At 41.8% G+C, this 24577-nt stretch overlaps 1 protein-coding gene across 1 annotated transcript in view; it reads left to right on the top strand.

Moving 5' to 3' along the window:
• Nucleotides 1-2935: 2935 nt before the first annotated feature.
• The window catches only part of PPARGC1A (PPARG coactivator 1 alpha), a 476597-nt gene continuing 454955 nt past the window's right edge, over nucleotides 2936-24577 (top strand). Inside the window, exon 1 of the mRNA XM_043544575.1 lies at nucleotides 2936-3907. Within this exon, the coding sequence (XP_043400510.1) occupies nucleotides 3821-3907 (87 nt within the window). The 5' untranslated portion in view covers nucleotides 2936-3820. The remainder of the gene's footprint in view (nucleotides 3908-24577) is intronic.

Below are 24577 nucleotides of genomic sequence, written 5' to 3' on the forward strand. Positions count from 1 at the left end.
CAGGAATATCAGTATGGTTACACTGGAAAAAGCATATGTTGTGTAGACAAGGCCTGAACCTCCATCACTAGGAGGAGGGTGGCCATAAGGATTCCATGGCTACAGATTGCAAAGCCATTGGCCATTATCTTTGAAAACTCATGGTGATCGGGGGAGGTCCCGGATGACTGGAAAAAAGATAATGTAGTGCCCATCTTTAAAAAAGAGAAGGAGGAGGATCCTGGGAACTACAGGCCAGTCAGCCTCACCTCTGTCCCTGGAAAAATCATGGAGCAGGTCCTCAAGGAATCAATTCTGAAGCACTTAGAGGAGACGAAAGTGATCAGGAACAGCCAATATGGATTCACCAAGGGCAAGTCATGCCTGACTAATCTAATTGCCTTCTGTGACAAGATAACTGGCTCTGTGGATGAGGGGAAAGCAGTGGACGTGTCGTTCCTTGACTTTAGCAAAGCTTTTGACGTGGTCTCCCACAGTATTCTTGCCAGCAAGTTAAATGAGTATGGGCTGGATAAGTGGACTATAAGGTGGATAGAAAGCTGGCTAGAATGTCAGGTTCAACAGGTAGTGATCAATGGCTCCATGTCTAGTTGGCAGCTGGTATCAAGTGGAGTGCCCCAAGGGTTGGTCCTGGGGCCGGTTTTGTTCAATATCTTCATAAATGATCTGGAGGATGGTGTCGATTGCACTCTCAGCAAGTTTGCAGATGACACTAAACTGGGAGGAGAGGTAGATACGCTGGAGGGTTAGGAGTCGGATACAGAGGGACCTAGACCAATTAGAGGATTGGGCCAAAAGAAATCTGGTGAGGTTCAACAAGGACAAGTGCAGAGTCCTCCACTTAGGACAGAAGAATCTCATGCACCGCTACAGACTAGGGACCGAATTGCTAGGCAGCAGTTCTGCAGAAAAGGACCTAGGGGTTACAGTGGACGAGAAGCTGGATATGAGTCAACAGTGTGCCGTTGTTGCCAAGAAGGCCAATGGCATTTTGGGCTGTATATGTAGGGGCATTGCCAGCAGATTGAGAGACGTGATCGTTCCCCTCTATTCGACACTGGTAAGGCCTCATCTGGAGTACTGTGTCCAGTTTTGGGCCCCACACTACAAGAAGGATGTGGAAAAATTGGAAAATGTCCAGCAGAGGCCAACAAAAATGATTAGGGGACTGGAACACCTGACTTATGAGGAGAGGCTGAGGGAACTGGGATTGTTTCATCTGTGGAAGAGAAGAATGAGCTGCTTTCAACTACCTGAAAGGGGGTTCCAAAGAGGATGGATCTAGACCGTTCTCAGTGGTAGCAGATGACAGAACGAGGAGTAATGGTCTCAAGTTGTAGTGCAGGAGGTTTAGGTTGGATATTAGGAAAAACTTTTTCACTAGGAGAGTGGTGAAACACTGGAATGCGTTACCTACGGAGGTGATGGAATCTCCTTCCTTAGAAATTTTTAAGGTCAGGCTTGACAAAGCCCTGTCTGGGATGATTTAGTTCGGGATTGGTCCTGCTTTGAGCAGGGGGTTGGACTAGATGACCTCCAGAGGTCCCTTCCAACCCTAATATTCTATGATTCTATGATACTACCAAGGGACTGCTGCTTCTTGGAATCTGGAGAACCAGTAGGCATGAGGAGCTTGAGGGCCATCAAAGAGAGAGCCTGGCCTTGCACACTTTTTGTTTTAAGTGGTTGATTCAAAAGTCCAAGACACTGTCCACATCCTGGAATCTCTTCAATACATTTGAGTTTCTTATTCTATTTATGTCCCATTCTGTATAATTCATTATTCAGAGAGCAAAAGTTCTTCAGAAGATTTGGAGTGGTTCAAGTACACATTTTTAAAAAAAGTTAACTTTTCATGGAAAACATTTAGAAACCAACTTTTCTGTATTTTTCTTCCCGTTTGTTGTTGCTTAAGGCTTTTTTATGAAAGGCAATCTTTGTTTCTCAAGAATATATCTACCTCTGCTGTGTGCTGCCCATCTGAATTCATCAGTGGCTATTTGTGACATTAAATTTGGTTGATGTGGAAGATGTTCATATTGTCAGAGCATTGTGTTCTCAGGTGTGGAGTATACAAATGGTGCTGGTGAACTACTAAAGTGGTGATTCTCGAACTTTTGTACTGGTGACCCCTTTCACACAGCAAGCCTCTGAGTGCAACCTCTCTTAAATATATAAAAAAGTGTTTTTTTATTTATAACACCATTATAAATGCTGGAGGCAAAGCGGGGTTTGGGGTGGAGGCTGACATCTCGTGACCGCACTGAGGGGTCCCAACCCCCAGTTTGAGAACCCCTGTACTAAACGATCATCTTAGTTGTCTGATATTGTCTTTACTATTGTGACAAACACCTAAGTGACTGTAACAAAGTTTTTTTATTCATCTTTACTTTGTTCATTTGACAGCAGCTTATGTATAGTCAATTCTATTATTTCCTCTTTCTGATCAGAAAATGAACAGGAGTACGTGTGGCACCTTAGAGACTAACAAATTTATTTGAGTATAAGCTTTTGTGGGCTACAGCCCACTTCATTGGATATGAAGTAGCCCACGAAAGCTTAGGCTCAAATAACTTGTGGCACCTTAGAGAGTAACAAATTTCTTTTCATTTTGGGGATACAGACTAACATGGCTGCTACTCTGAAACCTGTAATTAGAAAATGTTCATTGTTGACTTTAGGGGGCTTTCATATAACCCAGAGTGAGAAACATTTAAAAAAATAGGAAAAGCACAAAATGAAGTCACATGAAAAGTAACTTCTGCAGCTACTTAATTATTTGATTTTTTTTTTTTTAAAGTTTAAGTTCTTGACCCCTTTTGAGAAACAAATTTTATACACATCCCTTTGAAAGATTAGTGTGTGAGAAGAAAGAGAAAAATGATATAACACACTTTTTAACTGTTTTTCCAAGATTCCCATGAGGCTTCAGGGGCTGGGAAAAGCTTCCTTATAACATGCTGCAATAGACTTTATGCACAGGACTACTTCAAATATCATCCCATTTACTGTGGAGGCTCATGCGGCTGGAGAGCTAAACTGAGACCTGATTTATTTATTTAGTATGAGGGAGAGGAGAAATGGCCTCTGTGCACATGCACGCATAGATTATCTTTTTAAAGAATGTAGATTTTGCTTGATTATAGTCTGGAAACTAAAAATGAACTTTTTTGTATTGATTTGCATAAATCCCGAAGGCGGGGAGTAAAATTGGCGGCGTGTAATTGTTTCACGCTGCCAACTGACTCAATCAATTGCAGCCAAAGGGCGCGTTTAAACGCACTTGGGGAAGACGACGCCTGTGGTAGGAGCCTGCACCTCAGATCTTGGGGTGGGGGGAACGCAGGAGCCTCATCCCCACTTCACTTACCCGTTTTTTTGTTTTTTTTTTTGCTTTGGTGCAGCAGCAGGTTCTGCAAGCGAGCGCCCTCTTGTTTCCTTGCGCAGCCCGCGGTGCCGGGGAGGAAATTGGGGTGGGTGGGGACGGAAAGGTCACCTGGCGCTGGTGATTTAGTACCAGGGGCTGTAGCCACAGCCCGTCCCCAGCAGCAGCGGCGGCGGCGGCGGAGTGAGCGCGTACACGTGACTCCGGCTTTGGCTCCTCAGTGCTTCTACAACCAGACGCGCGCATACACACATCCCCTCTCTTCTCCATCCAGTCTCTCCCCCCCCCTCCCACGCACACGCCTTGTGAGCCGCCGCCAGGGCAAAGCTCTAGGCACACGCCGGGGTGGCAGCGCCAGGAGCAGCAGCGATCAACCAAGAAGCAAGAGTTTGCAAAGGCTGCTGTGCCTGGCCGAAGAGGCTTTGCACCCGGGGGATGGCTGGCTGCGGGCTGTCAGAAGATGCCTTCTTCTCTTCCTTCTTCTACAACTACACCTCCTCCTGGGAAAGCTCCTACAACCAGGTAAGAGGTGGCTGAGCGGCCACGCGCGCTCCTCTGCACCCCCTTAGCGCCCCAGGGGACGCCGAGGTGGGGAGGGGGGCGAAGTGGTTTTGCCCTGGGTGTGGGTTTGTATTCAAAAGGGGAGGATAGTGCAAAAATGACAGAGAAGGAGCTTTTGAGACGTGGAATGTGCCTGATCTCCGCTTCCCCCAAGCCCCTCTTGGGAGGACCGAGGAGCAGCAGCAGGAGGAGGAGAATTAGGAGCGGGTGCTGGCGCTGTGTGGAGAGCGGTGCGTTACCCAGAAACAACTCACAACAAGACAACTCAAGCGAAGCCTTCCCAAGTCCCACCTTGGCTGCGCTCTTCCTTTCGCCTTGCACTGAGGGGTGCGGGGGGGGATGTGAGTATTTGGGGGGATAACCGTGCTAGTTCCTAAGGTGCTTGGAAGCCCCCCCAAAATGGCTGAATAGGCATCACATGCCCTAATTACTGACCCTGTCTGGATGGGAATAGTCCCGATCGTTCCTCCCTGCTTCAGAGCTCCCCACCACCACTTAACTTTGATGACTGTGCAATGCACCCCGTGCATCCCAAGGAACCCCTCAGTCTCCCAGCCAGTGGCTTTGCAAGGAGGTGTAGGCTGGGAGGGTGCGCGGCCAGCTGAAAAACAGCGAGGAGGAGGAAGGGTAAAAAAAAAAAAAAATCCCAGTCTGAGGTTGTCAAGAGCTATTCTGGGAGCCTCCCGAAGGTCTTCAATTAAATAACGGTTGTCGTCTGCTGCCCCCGCTGCCGGCCTGGCGGAAGTCCACAGGCGACGCGCGTGCGGTGGGGAAGGGAACGGGTTTCTCCTGGGCGGCGGTGGGAAAAGTTGAGCCGTGGATGTCCAGGCTCCCCGGGCAGGTGAACCGCACCACGGAGCGGGCGAGACAGCAGCGCCCGGGGAAGGAGGGAGGGAGAGGAAGCTCTCCCAGCCCGGCCGCGGGGCGGGGGAGCAGGGGAGCTGCGCTGCGGGGTGTGTGTGTGCGTGTCAGGTGGCGGAGGGGCTCGGGGGAGGCTCGCCTGCGTGGCTCCCGCCCTGCTGGGGGCAGAGCTGTGCTGAGCTCATGGAAAAACGTGCGGCCCACAGGGCCGGTTTCCAGGAAACTGAGCTCCCGGAACGAGCCGCTGCCGGTTTAAGGTTACCCCCCTCGCAGCCAGGGCTCCAGGCGCCGCACGCGGCTCGCTGCCTGCGGGAGGTCACAGCCCGGAGAGCCGGCGGCCGGGCTCCTCCTCCGGCGGCCGCCGCAGCCAGCCCGAGCGCCCGGAGCCGGCGGGCGCTCGGGAGCCCTGCCCGCTGCGCTTGAGCCGCCGAGTGCACAGCGAACTGCCCGGGTCTCAGGGTGGGAGCAGATATTTCTCAGCCCCAACTTGGAAGGCACCTGGTTGGGGCTAGACGGGAGCGAACGCTTGGCCAGCCTGCTCCGGGCATGAGCACGCGGGGCTGCATTGGGGCGACCAGGGACCAAGGGAGCCTTGCCTCTGTTGACCCTTGGGGGTCGGAGGCTTGTTGGAGTAATCGGCAGGAGCCCCCTCACCCTGTGCTGTGCTCAGGGACAGGCGAAGCCTGGCGGCGTTTCGTGTCTGTGTGCGCGCGGAACCACCAGACCCGCGGGGCATCGGCCGCGTGAGTCAGACTGAGCGAGCCCCGGTTTCCAGGCCAGCCCCTTGTTGGAAGCATCGAACCAAGGACTGTCCGCATGCCAAAGCTTGGGTCTCCGGCGGCGCAGCGCGGCCAACTAGGCAAGGGCAGCTAAAGCATGATAAGTTGCTGTGTGATCCCCACCAACCAGCTGCGCCTTGCACTAGCCCTAAAAGGCAGGACCGCCGCTGCGAGTGTGTTTATATAATGCACAATGTATTATTTGCTCCCATTATATGAATCCACACCATTTAGTGTAATCTAACAAGGGTTTATGCCTGGTTGAAAGCAAGCAGTGAAAGGAAAGCTCCTTGGAAACCAAAGGAGGGGGGAAATTGCTAAGAAGGACGCAGACAATAAAATCAGGTCTAAACCAGTTCATTTAGATAAAGTTAGTTCCACTCTATAGTGAAATGTATTTCCATAAAAGGACAGCAGTGTTAAATGCTAGATTCTTTTATGCATTTTTTTTCAAGTATGACCAAACTGCAATGAAAACTAGGGTGAATTACTGACAAATCTATAGTTGCTTTCTTTTGGAGACCAGTGTTGTATTGTATCTAAGGGGAAAACAGAAGAAAATGTGGGATGCTGCTCATCTATTTTTAGTAGGACTATATAAACTCTAAGTTATAGTACACAAACTTGAATTAAATATGCATGATTAGGGAGGGAGTTTAGAAGTAGAAGGTATAATCACTATACAGCAGTGCAACAAGAATAGATGGGCACACCAAGATTTTCCAAGGGCTAATCCATGAAGAATTTAAGATACATACCGGTTTTGGTGTTCATGAGTCCCTTCTGTTATCTTATACGTCTCATGTTAGCATTTACAACAATCAGATTCACCCAAATGAAAATTAACAATAGGATGCTCACTGCTGATACATAATCAGAAAATTAATACAGTATTGCTGAGAATCCGTTTGTATATGTTTTTTAACACTTAAAAAGTAGCCTTGGTCTAAATTTCTGAGCCAGACATATTAATGGTTTTTTTAATCTGAACTGCAGCCAAAAAAGCTTACAAACCATTTCTTCTCACTAAATATAGCAACATTGCTCAAATCTAATTTGTTTTGTTTACCCACTTCAATTCTTTAAAAAAACAAGCCCTCAAACTTTAAAGCATTACAAAGTGCTTATGAAAGGAAGGGTTGACTCTACTTGAAAAAATAGCTTTTTATTCCTAAATCAATATGATGCACTCCCAGCATCTAGTACCATGTAAAAGGATCCTTTGTACAATATCAATAGCAGTTCAACCATACCTCACTAAGGAGATTTCTTCCTGGCATCACAGGCCATGTTTTTAATAAAATTAAATGTAATCAGAATAACACTTCTCAATATAAACAACCAAATGAAGGAGAATAAAGTGAATTCTCCTGCAAACACCATATAAAAACTAGCAATTTTAAAATCAGAAGTAGGACAGTTACTCTATGACTTAAACCTTAGGTTTACGAGTTTTAATTTTTTGCATTTTCAATATATCATTGCAGTTCATCTTTTAGCATTGGCTGTGGAGGGGTGATTTGTTGGTAATGTTCCTAGAAATAACTTTTTGTTTTTTATATAAAACTGAAAAACATCAGGGAAGCCATACCTGGAAAATTTAAATTTGGAGACTGTACCAAGAAATCTATTTTGAATCCAGTTCCAAGGCACTCTGCATGAAAATGAAGGTCTGTTGTAGTGATGCTTGCCATATTTTGCATTATTAAAGAGAACTCTAAAAATAACACCTATGTGCTAAAGTTTTAGTAGGATTCAGAGTTCGGATTGCCAACCTTGGAGACTGAAATTCTCTACTTACAGGATGGCACAAGCTTCCCCCTGTGAAGTGAAGGAACCAATTGTCTTTAGGTTGATTAATTCTTTGACTTCTCTGAGACTGTCAACAAAACTGGCAGTTCTGGTGGTGATTTTATGGACATTTGTCCAACAGAAACGAAGTGAGACTAACTGGCGAACTGGAATTCTCTTTTTCATCTTATTTAATAGTCATGAAAAATTAACCATTACCTCTGCTTACCTCACCCCTACCAAAAAAGCTATGGGTTTTCTCAGAGCAAAGGTCTAACATAGTGGTGGTGTCCATAATTTCTCCTTCCCCTCGCTGTTGATTAATGTTCTGTGCACTGGTTAGCTGCTGCTGTCCACCCCAGAAGTGGCTGCATTGCAGTGGTGTTGAATCTATGTAGTGATGTGAGGTGCTTTAGGATCCTTTGAAAGGAAAGGAACTGTAAAAACTTAAAACTATAATTGCGGGCTTAAACCTGGTCTTTCATCTTCAAGAAAATTCCTGTAGTGGAAATACAAAACTGTGATGTTTTGAGGGAGTGCTCTCCCTTATATACTATCTCATCAGGCAGCAGGCACTGATTCCCGTTGGAACTCTAAGCTGTATGCTTGTTAGCTAGGCCCCCCTTCCTCTTTGTACTATTTTTAAACCTGGTAATATTTTGTATAAACCCTTCCACTGAAAGCAGTCAGTGAATATAGGTAAGTAGTTGAAAGCTTGAGCTGAGAGCTGGTTTTGTGGCTTGGCTTTGTGTGTTTCTGAATATGGAATAGCCAAGGAAAAACAATCCAGTCAATACTTCCTGTGTGTTGGACTGAATTTAATACTTTGCTCTATGCATTTCCTCCTTCCTATGTTAAGAGTAACTCCAATGGCTCAGCTTGCGTTTGACCCCCCTCAGTCAAGTCATACCTTTGAGTCAGCGCTGCTTTCAGTATTTCTGGCCTTTTTGGTCTGATCCCCAGACTTTAGAGTTTCTGCAGTTTTAGAAATTTCTGTGTAAGTATTTGTGCATACTGCCAATATGTACTATATGTGTATATGAGGTAACCAAGTGTTGAGTGAGATGCTGTACAGATTTTCTCAGATTGCCCTGCCAACAAGGTGTCTTAGGTTTTTGTGGACTGGGACTTTTTATTATGAAAAAAAGACTGTGAATTGTGATACGTTTTGTGTTGTTTTTTCAGAAGTCTGTAAAACACTGGATTGATACTATCATTTATTTTCAGTTGTAATCTAAGCAAAATTTGTCCCAAGGTTTCTGGAGATTAAAAAGACAATGTCTGATAGATTAGATCCAAAGTTTAGGTTTTTTGCTTAATAAAAAAAGTTGTACATAGCCTAATCTGTTACTAACAAAGATGGGCTTTGTGATGTTTAAAATTTAAAAAGTGTTAATCTTGGATTTAAAGATTGTCCTGTGTAAAAGTGCAGGGTTTGCATTGGAATGAGAATGGGGTCATCCACCCTTTGTACTCATCATCAGGGAAGCAGAACCTTCTTCCAGAGAGTCCATAGGAAATCAATGAGTACACTTTGCTAGTGTAGAGATAAATGTGTACTGCAGAAGGGTATTAAATATAAAAGGGCAACAGTAAAATGATTTACTATATGAGGCAGTGTGACGTGGTTTTTTTTGGGTCACCCGAGAGGATTTTCATTTTTTGAGACCATAACTATATCTTAATATTTCTTTTTATACAGATGTCCAAAAATGAGCTGATAGTTCTAACCCCTGCAGAAGGGTTTATTTATGTACCTTAAGCTTTGAGATCCTCATTTATAGATGGAGTCTTACTGAGAAATGTGTACACATTTTTTGAAAATATTACCTGATCTTTATCATTTAGATTATAATCATCTGACCTGACTTACCAAAAGCTAATGGGTTTTGTAATATTTTTTTCCTGAGGCAGTGTGGATGCCTGAGATAGGGTGAGTCTCGCCATGACCAGAAGGTATCACTGAGGGATACCAGCACAACGGACATACATAGCAGAAAACCTGACCTAAATTTAAGTGTAGAGGCTAAATGAAATGTGGAAAAGCAGGTGCACATTTCTAATATCTTTTTTTTTTTTTGGTTCCATCTTATGATTCTCTTTGCTTTGTGAGCAAATCTCTTCATAGATTTGAAATTTTAGTGCTGTAAAATTGCTGAAAAGGAAGGGAAAATCCATACTTTTAAAGTGCTCTGTACCTAAGAATCCCAGTGCTATTTATAAACATTGATTAAGTTTCAGGGGCACATTGTTGGGGTAAGTAAGTATTATTATCTCCATTTTGTAGATGAAACTGAAGTGCAGGCCTATTAAGGGCAATATTTTCAAAAGTGGTCACTGGTTTTGGGTGCCTAACTTGAGACTCTGTGGGTCTTATTTTTGGAGGAGATGCTGTGTATTTGTGGCTCCATTTGAAGTCACTGGGAGCTGCAGGTGATCGGCATGTCTGAAAATCACACTCCATATGCTGCAGTTTAGGCACCTGTAGACACTTGAAAACTTGAGCCTAAGTGTCTTGTGCAAGTGCATATATGGGAAATCTGTTGGAGAACCAAGAATAGAAACAAAGTCTCCTGACTCGCAGTCCTGTGCTTTAATCATAAGACCTCCATTCGCTCCCAAAACAGTCTGGTTCATGTCAGCATGAAGAGAAGAAGTTCATTTCATCACCTGTCATATAGTGTGAATATGTTTGAAACTTTGGTACTTTTACACACACACAAATTCTCCACAGTTTTAATTAAATTGTTCTTGCAAAGAATAAAATGAGTTCCTAATGTTAACAATGAGTGATTAAGGTTCTGTACTTCCATTTACAGCATAAACTAGCATTTTGTTTTCCAATACAGCTTTTGAATGAAGAACTATAATTTGCAGTAAATAGATGTTATGAGCTCTTTGGATGACAACAACCACATAAACTTGTGCAAATGATAAAAATGGAATCAATTACTTCTCAAATGGAAGTAGTTTACAAATCTCCACATACAAAGTGATAGTAGTAGCTGGTTATTGTAACAAATCAATAACTTTTTAAAATAAAAAAACTAATTAATTCCGTTGACAATTTAGTAATTGTTCACAGGAGGCTGTGACCCTCCCCCTCACAAAATACACACCTATACATAATATCTGCATTTTGAAAACTGCAGTTTGCCTCAGTGTTACAAGCTGATTGCATAGTTATTTACCCATATATCCATTTCAAAATAGGGAAATACTGAGCTGCACTTTGCACAGATCCTAATTATCAGCAAGCTTTGTGATGCGTTAAAGTTGGTAGACAAGGATTCATACTCTTCAGGAGGGAGAAGTGAAGTGTGTGTACTATGGGCCTGATCCAAACTCCAGTGAAGCTGATCGGAGATTCTTCATTGGCTTCAGGGGGCTTTATATCAGGCTCTATATGCAGCAGGGATGGGGAAGAGTAGGAGAGGAGGGGAGAAGATCCACACAAGAGAATACACCATTGAACTGGTAGATGCTGTCATGGCAATACGTACTATATGCCTCGTAATAACAATATTCCTTTTGTGGAACAGTCCTTAGTCACTGTATTGTGCTTATTTTCATTTGGGTCTCACAATGAAGTGCCATTTCCTTAGTCAATTGCTAAATCCTATTCTTGTTTGTTTATACATTTGAGTGGTTAATTCTTGGCAAAAGATCAATGCATTGGCCAAAATAAACTTACTTTTCCTCAGAAACCCTCACCATTCCCACCCATTCTGTGTCACTTGTGACAAAAACACCCCTTCCATGTCATGTAGGACCATAACCTGAGGATCATAGCTGGCTGGAAGGGACCATGAGAGGTCATCTAGTCCAGCCCCTGGTGCTGAGGCAGGACCAAGTATAGCTAGATCATCCCTGAAGGTGTTTGTCTAACCTGTTCTTAAAAACTTCCAGTGATGGAGATTCCACAACCTCCCTTGGTAGTTTTTCCTAATATTTAACCTAAATCTCCCTTACTGCAATTTAAGCCAATTAATTCTTGTACTACCTTCAGTGGACGTGGAGAACAATTGATTACCATCCTCCTTATAAGAGCCTGTAACGTATTAGAAGACTACAACAGGTATCCCACCCCCCCTTAGTCTTCTTTTCTCAAGACTAAACATATTACCAGTGGTTTTAACCTTTCCTTATAGGTCAGGTTTTCTATACCCTTTATCATTTTTTTTTTTTGTTCTCCTATGGACTCTTTCCAGTTTGTCCACATCTTTCCTAAAGCATTGTGCCTAAAACGCATTACTCCAGCTGCGGCCTGACCAATGCAGAGTAGAGCAGGACAATTAGTTACTGTGTCTTACATGCAACGTTTCTGTTAATGTACCTCAGAATGGTATTAGCCTTTCTCACAACTGCATCATGTTGTTGGCTTATATATAATTTGTGATCCACTGTAACCCCCAGTTCCTTTTCTGCAGTACTACTGCCTAGCCAGTTATTTCTCTTTTTGTATTCATGCATTTGATTTTTCCTTCCTAAGTGTAGTGCTAGGCACTTGTCTTTATTGAATTTCATCTTGTTGATTTCAGAAATTGTCAAGGTCATATTGAATCCTAACCCTGTCATCCAAAGTGCTAGCAATCCCTCCCATCTTGGTGTCATCTGCAGATTTTATAATCATACTCTCCACTCCATTATCCAAGTCAACAATGAAAATGTTCAATAGTGCTGTTGTTCAGGGTTTTCAGAACCCAAAACTGTGGTAACTTAACTTTGTTTTCTTCAGGAGGTGTCAGGAATAAATCAGTGGGGACACAGCTCCTCCATCTGATAAATGATTAGTACAAACAAGAATGCTTTAACCCAAAGCTCCTTCTTTATTGAGTCTCAAGCGTGCGCGCGCACACACCCACGCAGTAGTTCTAGAGCACCCCAAGCATAGTTACCCAAAGTCTAACATAGTTTTGAGTGGGCAACTACTGGGCTTCCAGGGAGCACTCCTTCCGTCCAGCTGCTGGGGGGAGGATGTCAGTCTCTGCTCAAAGAAAAGCTGCCCCACACTGCTCCAAGGTGTACTCTTTTACTTATATAGCTAGCTCAGACAAAGCACATAACTCATAGTAACCCCTAGTGGGTCACCTAGCTTCAGCGAATTGCTCATTATCCTTTATCAGCAAAGCATTTCTAGTCATAACAACAATAAAACTTGATTATCAGGGGCACTTAGGTCCAAGGTCAGCCAAGGTCACACGCTCCCTTCCATTCTCATGGTACGTTAACTCTCTGTCCCATCCTCCCATTCTGATTAGCAAAACTGCAATCATGCAGCTGTTTGGTCTTGCCTATGAAGGGCCTAACAATTTTTCCTAACTATGTGGTGTTTGGTTTTCAGTGAATAGTGGCTGGATATACAAAATGGCTGCAGTTCACTAAAATTCAGTTCTCTTGTTACACTACCAGACCCAGGAGAGACCCCTTTGGGGCCGCACCAGATAATGTCTTTCCATTTTGACAGTGGACCATTAATAACTACTGTATGAGTACAGCCTTTCAACCAGTTATGCATTCACCTTACAGTAGTATCATCTAGACCATGTTTCCATAGTTTGCTTATGAGAATTTAATATGGGACATCAAAAGCCTTACTAAAATCAAGATCTATCATGTCTACAGCGTCCCCCCACATCCTCTAGGCCAGTAACTCTGTCAAAGAAGGAAATTAGGTTGGTATGGCATGATTTGTTCGTGACAAATCCATGTTGGCTATTACTTATTACCCCATTATTGTCTGGGTGCTTACAAACTGATTGTTTAACAATTTGTTCCGGTATTTTTACAGGTATCAAAGTTAGGCTGACTGGTCTACAATTCTCCGGGCCCTCTTTGTTGCTCTTTTTAAGATGGTTTGCTCTTCTCCAGTCCTCTGGGATCTCACCCTTCCTCCATTAGTTTTTGAAGATAATCGCTAATGTTTCCAAGATCGATTCAGCTAGTTCCTTAAATATCCTAGGGTGAATTTTGTCAGGCTCTGCTGACTTGAATACCTCCAACTTTTCTTTCCCTATTCTGGATTGTGTTCCTTGTTAATATTAATTTAAACTTTTTAGTGAAGACTGAAGCAAAATAGGCATTAAATACCTCAGCCTGCTTGATGTGATCTGTTGATAGCTTTCCTTCTCCACTAAATAGAGACCAATACTTTACTTCATCTGTCTCATTTTCATCTTTCATCTTCAGCTCCTTCCTTGCCACATCTCTTGGCACTTCTTTCTCCTCAGCATTCTAATATCTGGAATTTCTTTCTGACTAAATAAAACTCTTGCCAGGCCTTCACCATTTCTCATCTTGATTTCTCCATCTTCCTCCTCTCTGGTTTCCCTGACATCCACCTCACATTCATCTAGCTGATATAAATATAGCTGCTAAGATAACTTTCCTGTCTTACTGATTTGTCCGCCCCTCCCCCCTTTTTAAATCCATCCTCTGAGTCCTTCTCTAGTGCATCAAGTTTAAACTTATCTTTCTATTTGAGCCCTTGTATAATTTGGCCTCTCTGTTTCTGTAACCTTGTTTCTTGCCACCACACCTTCCATTCTGCTAGTGATGCCAGACTTGGTGTCCTTTTTGATTGCTTTTCTCAGAGCTTGTCTACACTTACTGGGGAATTGACAAGCAATGATGGTAGATTTAGCGGGTCTAGTGAAGATCTGCTAAATTGACCACAGATCGCTCTCCCGTCGACTCCTGTACACCACCGGATCAAGAAGAGTAGGGGGAGTCAACAGGAGAGCGTGTCCCGTCAACATCACGTAGTGTGGACTCTGTGGTATGTAGATCTAAGCTACGTCCATTTGAGTTACACTATTTATAGTAACTCAAATTGCATAGCTTAGATTGAATTTCCCCTGTAGTGTAGATAAAGCCTCGGAGCCATCTGGATGCTCTTTCCGCACTTTACCCTATGCTTAGATACTCTTCCTGAGTTGGTCCACATGGCTAATAACCTCTTTTTCAAGACTTTTTTCTACATGGTGATTAAAACAAATGAGTCAGTAAGTTTTTGCTTATTTTTTTACATTTAAGAAACTATGGCGCAAACTAGACATGTATCAGCTATCACCTTAACTAAAACTTATGTTGCATCTCAGTACCAAACCCATCATCTGTCATTTGCCCTTTTAGATTGTAAATTATTCAAGGGTGGCACTCTTCTTTTTTTACTGTTACTCCTGGGGGAATTCTGTGCTGCTGCATGCAAACAGAATTCACGTCCCCTGCAGATTTATTTGCTTGCCTGCAGAAAAATGACTTTCTGATGGGAAAGCAAAGGGAAGCCGCAAGAACAGTCACACCACTCTCCCCAGCAGTGTGGGCATGTCATTTTGGGTGTCTGGAGCAGCCGGCGGAGAGGTAAATCACCGCGAGGTTGGGGACACTCCTGCTGGTGGCTCCTATCCTGGGTGGGCTCAGCTGCTAGTCCCGGCTGGGCTGTGGTTGGGGGAGGATGGGACTTCTTCCCCTGCAAGAGGCGGGCGGGGCTGGGACAGACCCACCTCCAGAAACCTCCCCCCGCAGTGCATCGCTCACTCGCTTTCTTCCCCCATCGTTCCTCAGCTGTGGGAGGAGGGGTCACTATATGGGGAGTTTCTCCCTTGTGTGCCCAAAACCTGTGCATTCAGAACCCTCCCACTGAGCCCTCACCTCACCTCACCTCACCCCACCCCTTTTATATCTGGACCCCCACCAAGCCCCTGCCCCTACATTTTAAACCCCCCATCTGTGCATCCAGACCATCCCTGCTAAGCCTCCTGCAGTCTAACTCCCACCCTGACGAGCCCCATTCCCTGCACCTGAAACACCCCAATGAGCCCCCTGCACGTGGACTCCCCATTCCCCCAGCACCCAGACCCCCCCGCTGAACCTTATCCTACACACCCAGAACCCCCCAACAAACCTCTGTGCATCCGATCCTCCCCTCCACCCATACCCATACATATACCAGTACCTTCTACCAAGCCACCTGGACCCAGATTGCCCCACATAGAATTCTCTTGCCCCACACCTGGATCCCCCCACACTAAGCCTCTCCACACTTGGATCCTGCCAGGCTGAGCCTGCTTACTCCACACCTAGATTGGAGGCCAGGGCTAGGTGTGTGTGTACGAGACTCTGTCCCTCTTGCTTGCTATTTTGGTGCGCCTGGCATGGAGGAGCAGGGCCCCGGGGTGTTTCTGGGGCAGGCCTGGCCCATGTGCTTTGTGAGGGTCGGGTGCAGCCTCATCACCAAGTCCGTGTCCGGGATTGGAGGTCTGCAGGGTGATCTCTCACCTCCGTGCAGCCAGTGGCCTGTGCTCCCCACTGCCATGCTGGAGCCTCCACATTTACTTATTGACAAATAAAATATGCAGAATTTATTTTTTTTGGTGTAGAATTTTTAGTTTTTTGGTACAGAATTCCCTCAGGAATATGCTGTATGTTAAAGTACAGCCTCTAGCACACTGATCTTGCTACTGTATTACAAATAAACAAAATAATCCTTTCCTTGAAAAGACTAAAGCTACCTTCCTTTCCCTCACCTTCCCCCCTGTATATTCCCTAAATCTGAACTGCTCCATTTAAAAAAAAAAAATTAGGATTAAAAAAACTGACAAAATGGGAATAGTGCAACATACAATCCAAGGTGCTGTGTTTAAACTTAAAGCCATAAAGGGTTTGGGGCCTGGTTACCCAGTAGGTGGCTGCATGGCATTCTGAGAAAGGCGGATTACCAGGATGGGGCATCTTGAGCTTTGTAAATGGATGTGTTGGGTGTGAAGGTCTCTCAGATGGAATTTGCTTTTCTTCTTTGTCTGTAAAGTCTGGATTTTTAAGTCTTCTGGACACACTGCAAGGCCCATATTTCTTTCTTGTTTTTGGGGGTGAAAGTTTATATAAATGATACCAATGGGGTTGTAATCTTAATTGTTATTAGGACACCCAGAGTTCAGGCTGGACACCTGTTGAATTATTATTACATTTTCTGTTTATTGAAATAAATAATTGCTGAAGGGATAGTTAGCTAATATTCCATAAACACATACGTTGCTTCATAGTTACACATGGGTCCCTGCTCTAAAGAATTTGAAAACTCAGAAAAATAAGAGACCTGTAAAACTCACCCCAAAGACAGAAATAAATACTGTATATTTTTTAAAAAGCTTCAAACAAGAAGTTATGGCATTAAGTGATGTATGCTAAATGTTGACGGTACATTCATACTCTCATTATATCTCACCCTTACCTCTCTTTGCACTTTGTTTTCTTAGACCCTGATCCAGTAAACCACTTAGCCATGTGCTTTAGAGTAAACACTTGAGTACTGACAATGAAGTCAGTAGAATTGCACACATGTTTAAAATTGAGCAGGTGTTGAAGTGATGTGCTGGATGAGGGGTTTAGATGATTGGATCTTCAGGACGGGGATCTTGTCTCCCACCTGTTTCTTAAGGCTGAGTTCCTCAAAGGAATTAAGGCACCTAACTACTATGGGAGTGCTAGGCTAGGGAGTTAAGTGCCTAAACACCTTTGAGGAGTTCTGCCTAGCACACCACCAGTATTGTATAAATAATTGTAATATTTTAGCAAAGAGAAGATTAAGGGGTGACTTGATTGCGGTCTATAATTACCTACATGCTGAACAAATAGTTGATAATGGGCTCTTCAGTCTTACAGAAAAAAGCATAACATGATCCAGCGGCAAGAAGTCGAAGCTAGACAAGTTCAGACTGGAAATAAGACATAGATTTTTAAATGTGATAGTAATTAACCATTGGAACAATTTACCAAGGGTTGTGGTAGATTCTCCATCTCTGACCATTTTAAAATCAAGATGGGATGTTTCTCTAAAAGAAGACACTCTAGGAATTACCTGCGGGATGTTCCATGGCCTGTGCTATACAGGAGGTCAGACGAGATGATCACAATGGTCCCTTCTGGCCTTAGAACCTATCGCAATAAGCCCAAAATAGTGTGGAGAAAACAGTGAGGAGATCAGGAAATCGTAGCCTGGCTTACAGTATTGATTATTGCTAATGGTTTAAAATTTTAATCTATTTCTTTATTAGATGGATATGCAAATAAGAACCTTTTTAAAAAAATGTGTAAACTGAGACTTGTAACAGAATGAATAGGTGGCACATTAAAAATGCAAAGTTATGTGTAATGATAAAAGCCATGCAAGAAAGATACTAGAGGATAGGAAACTTCACCTGGATCGTAAACAGATTTGGAAAAAAAAAAGATGACAGGAAACAATCACAGCCAAAGTAAAAAGGATCTTAAATGGGACAAACACAAAATTAAATATTTAAGCCTCTTAAAACAATGAGTAAATGAACTGCTGACCAAATTAATTAACAAAACAAAAGTAAGGTTGCGCTTAAGGTTTTTTTTTTTTTTTTATTTTAGTCCAAAAGGCTGTTAATTGCTAAAGGATTAAAATTATTCATATGCAAGGATAGAAAGTGATAACAGCATATAATATGCAGAAGCATGGAGGCTCCAGCTACACAAGAAGCTGTGAAAATAATACTTTTCTCTTTGTGTGATGTCACAACCAAAAAAAAAAAAGAGGTCATGTCTCTTTGATGTCATTTTTAGAATAAACGCAGTAGAAGAAATGGCATAATCTTATTTCTATTTATGAAAGACCTTTTTTTCCCTAGAGAGTTAGGCCACCACTGTTAATTGATTTTTCTGACACTGCTAATAACACTTAAATTAAAAATAATTTACATAGGAACTTTTTTCCAGAAGCAGAGCCCTGCAGAATCTATTGTGAAAAACTGGGTAGATTAATTGAATATCAGTGTTCTGACAGAATTATAACCTGCTTGATAGGTAAAGTACATGTTTATGTGTTTACATTGCCTGTCCCCAACCAATGGTATCTTTCAAACAAGATGTACTCCTGACCGTTCTTGCAAGATATCATGGTGCTATTATCACTCATCATTTTTTTTACTATAAATAAATGCTCTGGCTAACAGCTGTTCAAATTGTTGGGAAGCCAGTTTTTGGCTAGCTTGCCTTAACATACTGGAGCCTTACTTTGGCTACCAATGGTTGAACTATTTCCAGCTGTGAACACAGATGTGTGCATGTTTTGGGAAGTAGTGTTACCAAGGGAGGTTTATGCAATAGACCTTTATTTTTTTTGTTTTATTTGGGACTGAGAGGATATATTAGAAAGGGAGGATATTTGCATGGGCAAGAAATTGGACAGATAGGGAATACCTGCATTATTATTGGGAAATTTGTGGGTGTGCCTGTCCATGACAAAAAGAATATGCACCCTTATTTTTAAGGGAACTGGGAAATAAAAAGAAGAGAATATTAAAACAAAGTGTTTAAAGTGATAATTTACTATTAAAAATGGTGACAAAACTAACAAATGAGTGGTTCATTTTTTCAGCAAATTACATTTTAAAATTTATTATTTGGCCATTCTGATCAGCAGACAATATTCCCTTTTCAAAAACTAGGTGTACGTATACTTTACACCTGTCACATTTTGCTCTTTTAATATTGCATTTCTGTTGTGTGTTTCCTAATTCAAAGAAATGTCTTGATGAAAACTTCTCTGGAAAATTATTTGTCATGTTTAATATATTTTCCTCCATTCTATTTTTAACATGCATATTTCTATCTTGGCTGAAATTTATGCTTTTTAAATCTATTTTAAAATTTGCTAGCAAGCACAATACAAGTATTCTGGAGAAGAGATGCCTTTTATATGAAAACTGTGTCAGTGGTGTTTCTTTTTCTCTTTAATGTCACAAATGATGAAGGATGCAAATAAAGTTGGCAGCAACTCATTAAATTTTTGTTACTCTTGTTGCAAATAAGTGTGTTATGAAAGGGAAAGCGATTAATCAGAGCATCCTGGAACAAGAGAACAATGTGCGTACACTAAAGCTGCACAATGTGGTACATAGTAAAACCCCAGATGTACAAGTGTCTTTAGAATGATCACTAAACCTTCATGCTGAAACAAAACCATAGTCTCATCCAGCAGCCACTATGCCATATGACTAAGACTGCTGTAAGTTTATGTGTAAACCAACAATACCAAAAAGATTGATCATATTATTTACTGTACATAGTTGTCTTGTAAAATAGTCACATTTTTTATTTGGAAAAAGACTTTTAAGGGAGTGTTGCATAACAATTGCTGTGGAGCCAACCAAATCCATGTGTCTGAGATACCATGGTCGATGCTTTCTCCTCAGAGGTAAACTGTCCTGCATGCAGCAGAGTGCATTCAGAGTCTTGGATTGGCTCCCACTGGTAGAGTTTGTATGAAAAACGGTGCATCTTTTCAAAGAGTGTGCAGCATAACTAGAGTTTTGGAAAAGAGGCGAGATGATTCATTTCACTTCCGAAATAAGCAACAAAGAAGGCAGTGGTTTTCATGTTTTCCCATAACAGAATACACCTGACTGTCAGCAGTCTGAGAAGGGCAGAGAGATTACCACAATCTAACACCTGTTTGTTGTGCCAGCCAGGCACATAAATCCCATAAATAAGGCAATCTATTATAGGTTGCTCTGGTAGTGATGTCTGCAGTTAAAGTTGTCTAGCACTATCCATGATAAGATCATGTTTTCAGTTGCTTATAACTTTGCTGAACTTTAACTATAAGGGTTGAAATTTTCCATGTCAGGTATCTGCCTTGGGCTGAATTGTGTGTGTGTGTGTGAGAAGGTTTCAACAAAAATGATTTAGCTTTTTCTGAGAATGAAATTAGGGAAACATGTGCGTATGTATGCATTATGATATGGGGTGAAATCCTGGGCCTACTAAAGACAATGGTAAAACACTTCGTTGGAGCCAGGATTTCCCCCATGATTTTTAATTACATGATAACATACCTCTTTCTCTCCTCCCCTCCCCCCAAAGGCGGTTTTCAGGATGAAGCCAGATGCAAATATAATAAAGTTTATGGGGGTATTGTGGTGTTGTTTTACACGCATCAGAATGAATCCTCTTATAGAATCTGGAAGATACATAATGATAATACAACTAGTGTATAAGCAGCAGGCAAAATCAGCTGTATTTGATTAGGAATCAAAAAGTTATTAATAGTGCTGATTACCTTAGCTTCGTCATCTTTCCACTGATGCTACTCTTATATCTGTTTGTGAAACTAATCAAGCTCCCTGTAAGCCCTTATCTTTGACCAACCAGAAGAAAAAAATAATTGTTTTTTGAGAGAGACTTTGATAACAGAATGATTCCAATTTGAGAAACAAGGAGCAAGCATCCATCCTGAGTGAAGTGATATACCAAAGGTACCAAAAGTGATAACCTCTGTAAGAGTTGTTTTGTCTTCAATTGGTCAAATATATAGTAAATGAAATAGCATCTTCAAAGAACTCCATATGCCCTTTTAAGAACTTGTTGAACACCCATAATATTTGAAATTAGCATATTTATGGAAGGATAGAAAGTATGGGTGTTTAAAATAGGTTTGATTTGCAAAACTGTACCATTTGTTCATAGTGTTTAAGATTAGAAGGGACGATTAGATCATCTAGTCTAACCTCCTGTACACTGCAGGCCATTTAATTTCACCCAGATACTACTTTATTGAGCCCAGTAACTTGTATTTCACTAAAGCATATCTTCCAGAACGGCATCCAGTCTTGCTCTGAAGACATCAAGAGATGGACAATCCACCACTTCCCATGGTAGCTTGTTCCAGTATTTTTTTTAAAATGTGCCTTATTTTTAATTTAATTTGTCTAGCTTCATTATCCAGCCATTGGTTCTGGTTATGCCTTTCTTGACTAAATTAAAGAGCTCGTTAGTAGCTGGTATTTTCTCCCTGTGAATGCACTTATACATTGTAATCAAGTCACCTCTCAATGTTCCTTCTGATAAGCTAAACAGATGGAGATCTTTAAACCTTTTACAGTATCTATTTTTTCCAGCACACATCATTTTTGTAGCTTTTTTCTGTGCCCTGTCTAGTTCTGAGACATCCTGTTTAAAATGTGGACACGAGAACCACATCAAGTGTTCCAGTATCTGTCTCACCATTGCCATATATAGAGGTAAAATCACCTCCCTACTTCTACTCTCCTATTTCTAGAAAGATGGCATTAACCCTTTTTGCCACAGCATCATACCCGGAGGTCATGTTCAGTAGTTTTTCCACTGTGACACCTAAATCCTTTTCAGACTCACTGCTTTTCATGATACAGTGCCATATTTTGTATTCCTTATTCCTAGATGTATAACTTTGTATTTGGCTATATTACAACACATTTTATTTGACTGGGCCCATCTTTGGAAGAGATCCAGGTATCTCTATTTGGCTGCCCTTTCCTCATTATTTACCTCTCTGCCAATTTTGGGTCATCCACAGATTTTATCAGCAATGATTTTTATATTTAATTCCAGATCATTGAAGGAAATGTTGAATAGTGTGAGGGCTGGTACTGATTCCTGCAGAAGCCCACTAGAAATACTCCCATTCAGTGATGATTCCCCATTGATAACTGTTTTTGAGATCTGTCAGTTAGCCAGTTTTAAATCCATGTAACTTGTGCTTTATTGATTATTGTGTAATGTTAAATTTTTAGTCCGTATGTTGTGTGGTACTAATCAAATATCTTACAAAAGTCTAAGTACATTACATCTACACAGTTACCTTTTATCAACTAAATTTGTAGTTTCATCAAAAAATTAAATAAATGATTTTACAGTGTTAGCCAAAATGTTTAGATTACTAGTAAGTAATATCTATTTTTTTATGTAGTGTTTTTTCATCAGTAACTCTCCAAGTGCTTCACAATTCTTTATTGTATTTATCTTATCAACAGTGGGAGGTAAGGAAGCATTATTTTCCATATTTTACAGATGGGGAATTGATACACAGAGAGGCCGAGTCCCAGATCTTTAAAGGTATTTAGGTGTTAGTGCTCAGCGTTGCAATGCCTAACTGATTTAGGAGCCTAATGTTCAAAGGGGATTTAGGCACTTTAGGAGCCAAAATCTGGGATTTTGGCACTGCAACACCTAAATATCTTTAGAAAACTGGGCCTAAGTGATGTGACCAAGCTCACACAGGAAGTCTGTGGCAGAGCAGGAAATTAAACTGAGATCTCCCACAGCCTAAGACAGTGCCTTAACCTTTGGACCATTCTTCCCTTCTAAGATTAAGACCCCAATCCTGCACACAGTTTACATGTGTGCTTAACTTTACATACAATACTAGTCCCATGAAGTTCAATGGGACTACTCACCTGCATAACCAGGGGCTAAATCCATTACTGAATTTCCACTTGCTGTGCCTAAGAGGAAGAAAATAGTCCAGCTATTGTGGTAGAATCTAAGTAGGCAGTGGGAAAATACACTACCACATGCGGACATTTGACTTGATGTGCTTAAAAACCCTTCTGTCACTTTTCAAGTAGAGTTCTAATTAGAAAGTTGTTCAAAATTTGAGCAACCCAGAAATAAATTTACTCTTAATATAACTCCACTGAAGTCAATTGGCTTGTACAAAGGCTGGATTTAGGCTCATATGTTTAAGTGAAGGTGTTCTTTGACTTGGGGAATATGCTTCTGTAACTTAGTTGTGAAGGCCACAGAAAAGTCTGAATAAAATTTCCTTTTTCAGAAATTCTGACCAATGTCAATGGGAGTTTTGCCATTGACTTCAGTGTGGACAGGATTTCACCTTTTGTTTAGACTCATCGATTTCAAGATGAGAAAGGACCACTAGTCCCTGATCATCTAGTCTGTCTTCCTGCATAACACAGGCTATAGAACTTCCCAGGTTTAATTCCTGTTTGAGCTAGAGCATATCTGTTAGGAAAAACATCCAATCGTAGAAACTTTGGGCTAGTCATCTGCCTCAGCACAGGGGACCTGACTAGGAGCAAGGAAGCCTAGACCATCCTTGAGAGGTGTTTGTCCAACCTGTTTTTTAAAAACCTCCAATGACAGGGATTCCACAACCTTTCACTGGACTCTCTCTAATATACACTTTCCACTGGACTGTCTCTAATTCGTCCACATCTTGCCTAAAGTTTGGTGTCCAGAACTGGATACCAGTGCCAAATAGCCTCTCGGTTCTGACTTGATATTACCGTGTTTATACATCCAGGGATCTCATTAGCCTTTTTGGCCACAGTGCTGCACTGGGACCTCTTTATCAGCTGATTATCCACCGTGACCGCTCAGTCCTTTTTCAGAGTCACTGCTTCCCAGGATAGTGTCCCCCATTCTATACATATGGCCTCTATTCTTTGATTCTAAATATATACATTTGGCCATATTTAAAAACAACACTGTTTGCTTGTGCCCAGCTTACCAAGTGATTCAGATCCGTGACCTATCCTCTTCTTTGTTTGCTACTGTTCCATTCTTTCTGTTATGTTATGTGCAAACTTTATCAATTTTGAGTTTGTTTTCTTCTAGGTCATTGATAAAAATGGTAAAATAGCATAGGGCCAAGAGCCAATCCCCACTAGAAACACACCTGCTCAGTAGTGATTTACAATTATGTTTTGAGATCTGTCAGCCAGTTTTAATCCATTTAATGTGTAGCATGTTAATTTTATAGCATTCTAGTTTTTGTGCTGTGCCACGTCAAATGCCTTACATAAGTCTAAGTATATTACATCAACACGATTATCTTTATCAGCCAAATTTGTAATCTCATTTAAAAAAAAAAGAGATATCAGGCAGATGAAATTCAGTAAAGACAAATGCAAAATACTACATGTAGGAAGGAAAATTCAAATGCCAAAAACAAATTGGGGAATAGCTGGATGAACAATACTGCTGAAAAGGATCAAGAGTAGGGGTTACAGTGGATTACAAATCGAATATGAATCACAGTGTCATCCTGGGGCGAAAAAGGCAAAAAGGAGTGTTGTATGTAAGATGGGGGAGGTACAGCTGGAGTACTATATCCAGTTTTGGCACTTACTTTAAGAAAGATACAAGTAAACTGGAGAGAGTCTAGAGGAGAGTAATGAAAATGATCAGAGGTTTAGAAAACATGACCTATGAGGAAAGGTTGAAAGAACTGGGCATATTTAGTCTACAGAGAGAGGTGGGGGAGGGGGGGACAACTATCTTCAAATATGTAGAAGCTCATTATAAAGAAGATGGTGATCGATTGTTCTCCATGTCCGCCAAGGATAGGACAAGGTATAATTGGCTCAGTTTGAAGCAGGGGAAATTTAGGTTA

The sequence above is a fragment of the Chelonia mydas genome, chromosome 4 (genome assembly GCF_015237465.2).
Source record: "Chelonia mydas isolate rCheMyd1 chromosome 4, rCheMyd1.pri.v2, whole genome shotgun sequence".
Taxonomy (NCBI): Eukaryota; Metazoa; Chordata; order Testudines; family Cheloniidae; genus Chelonia; species Chelonia mydas.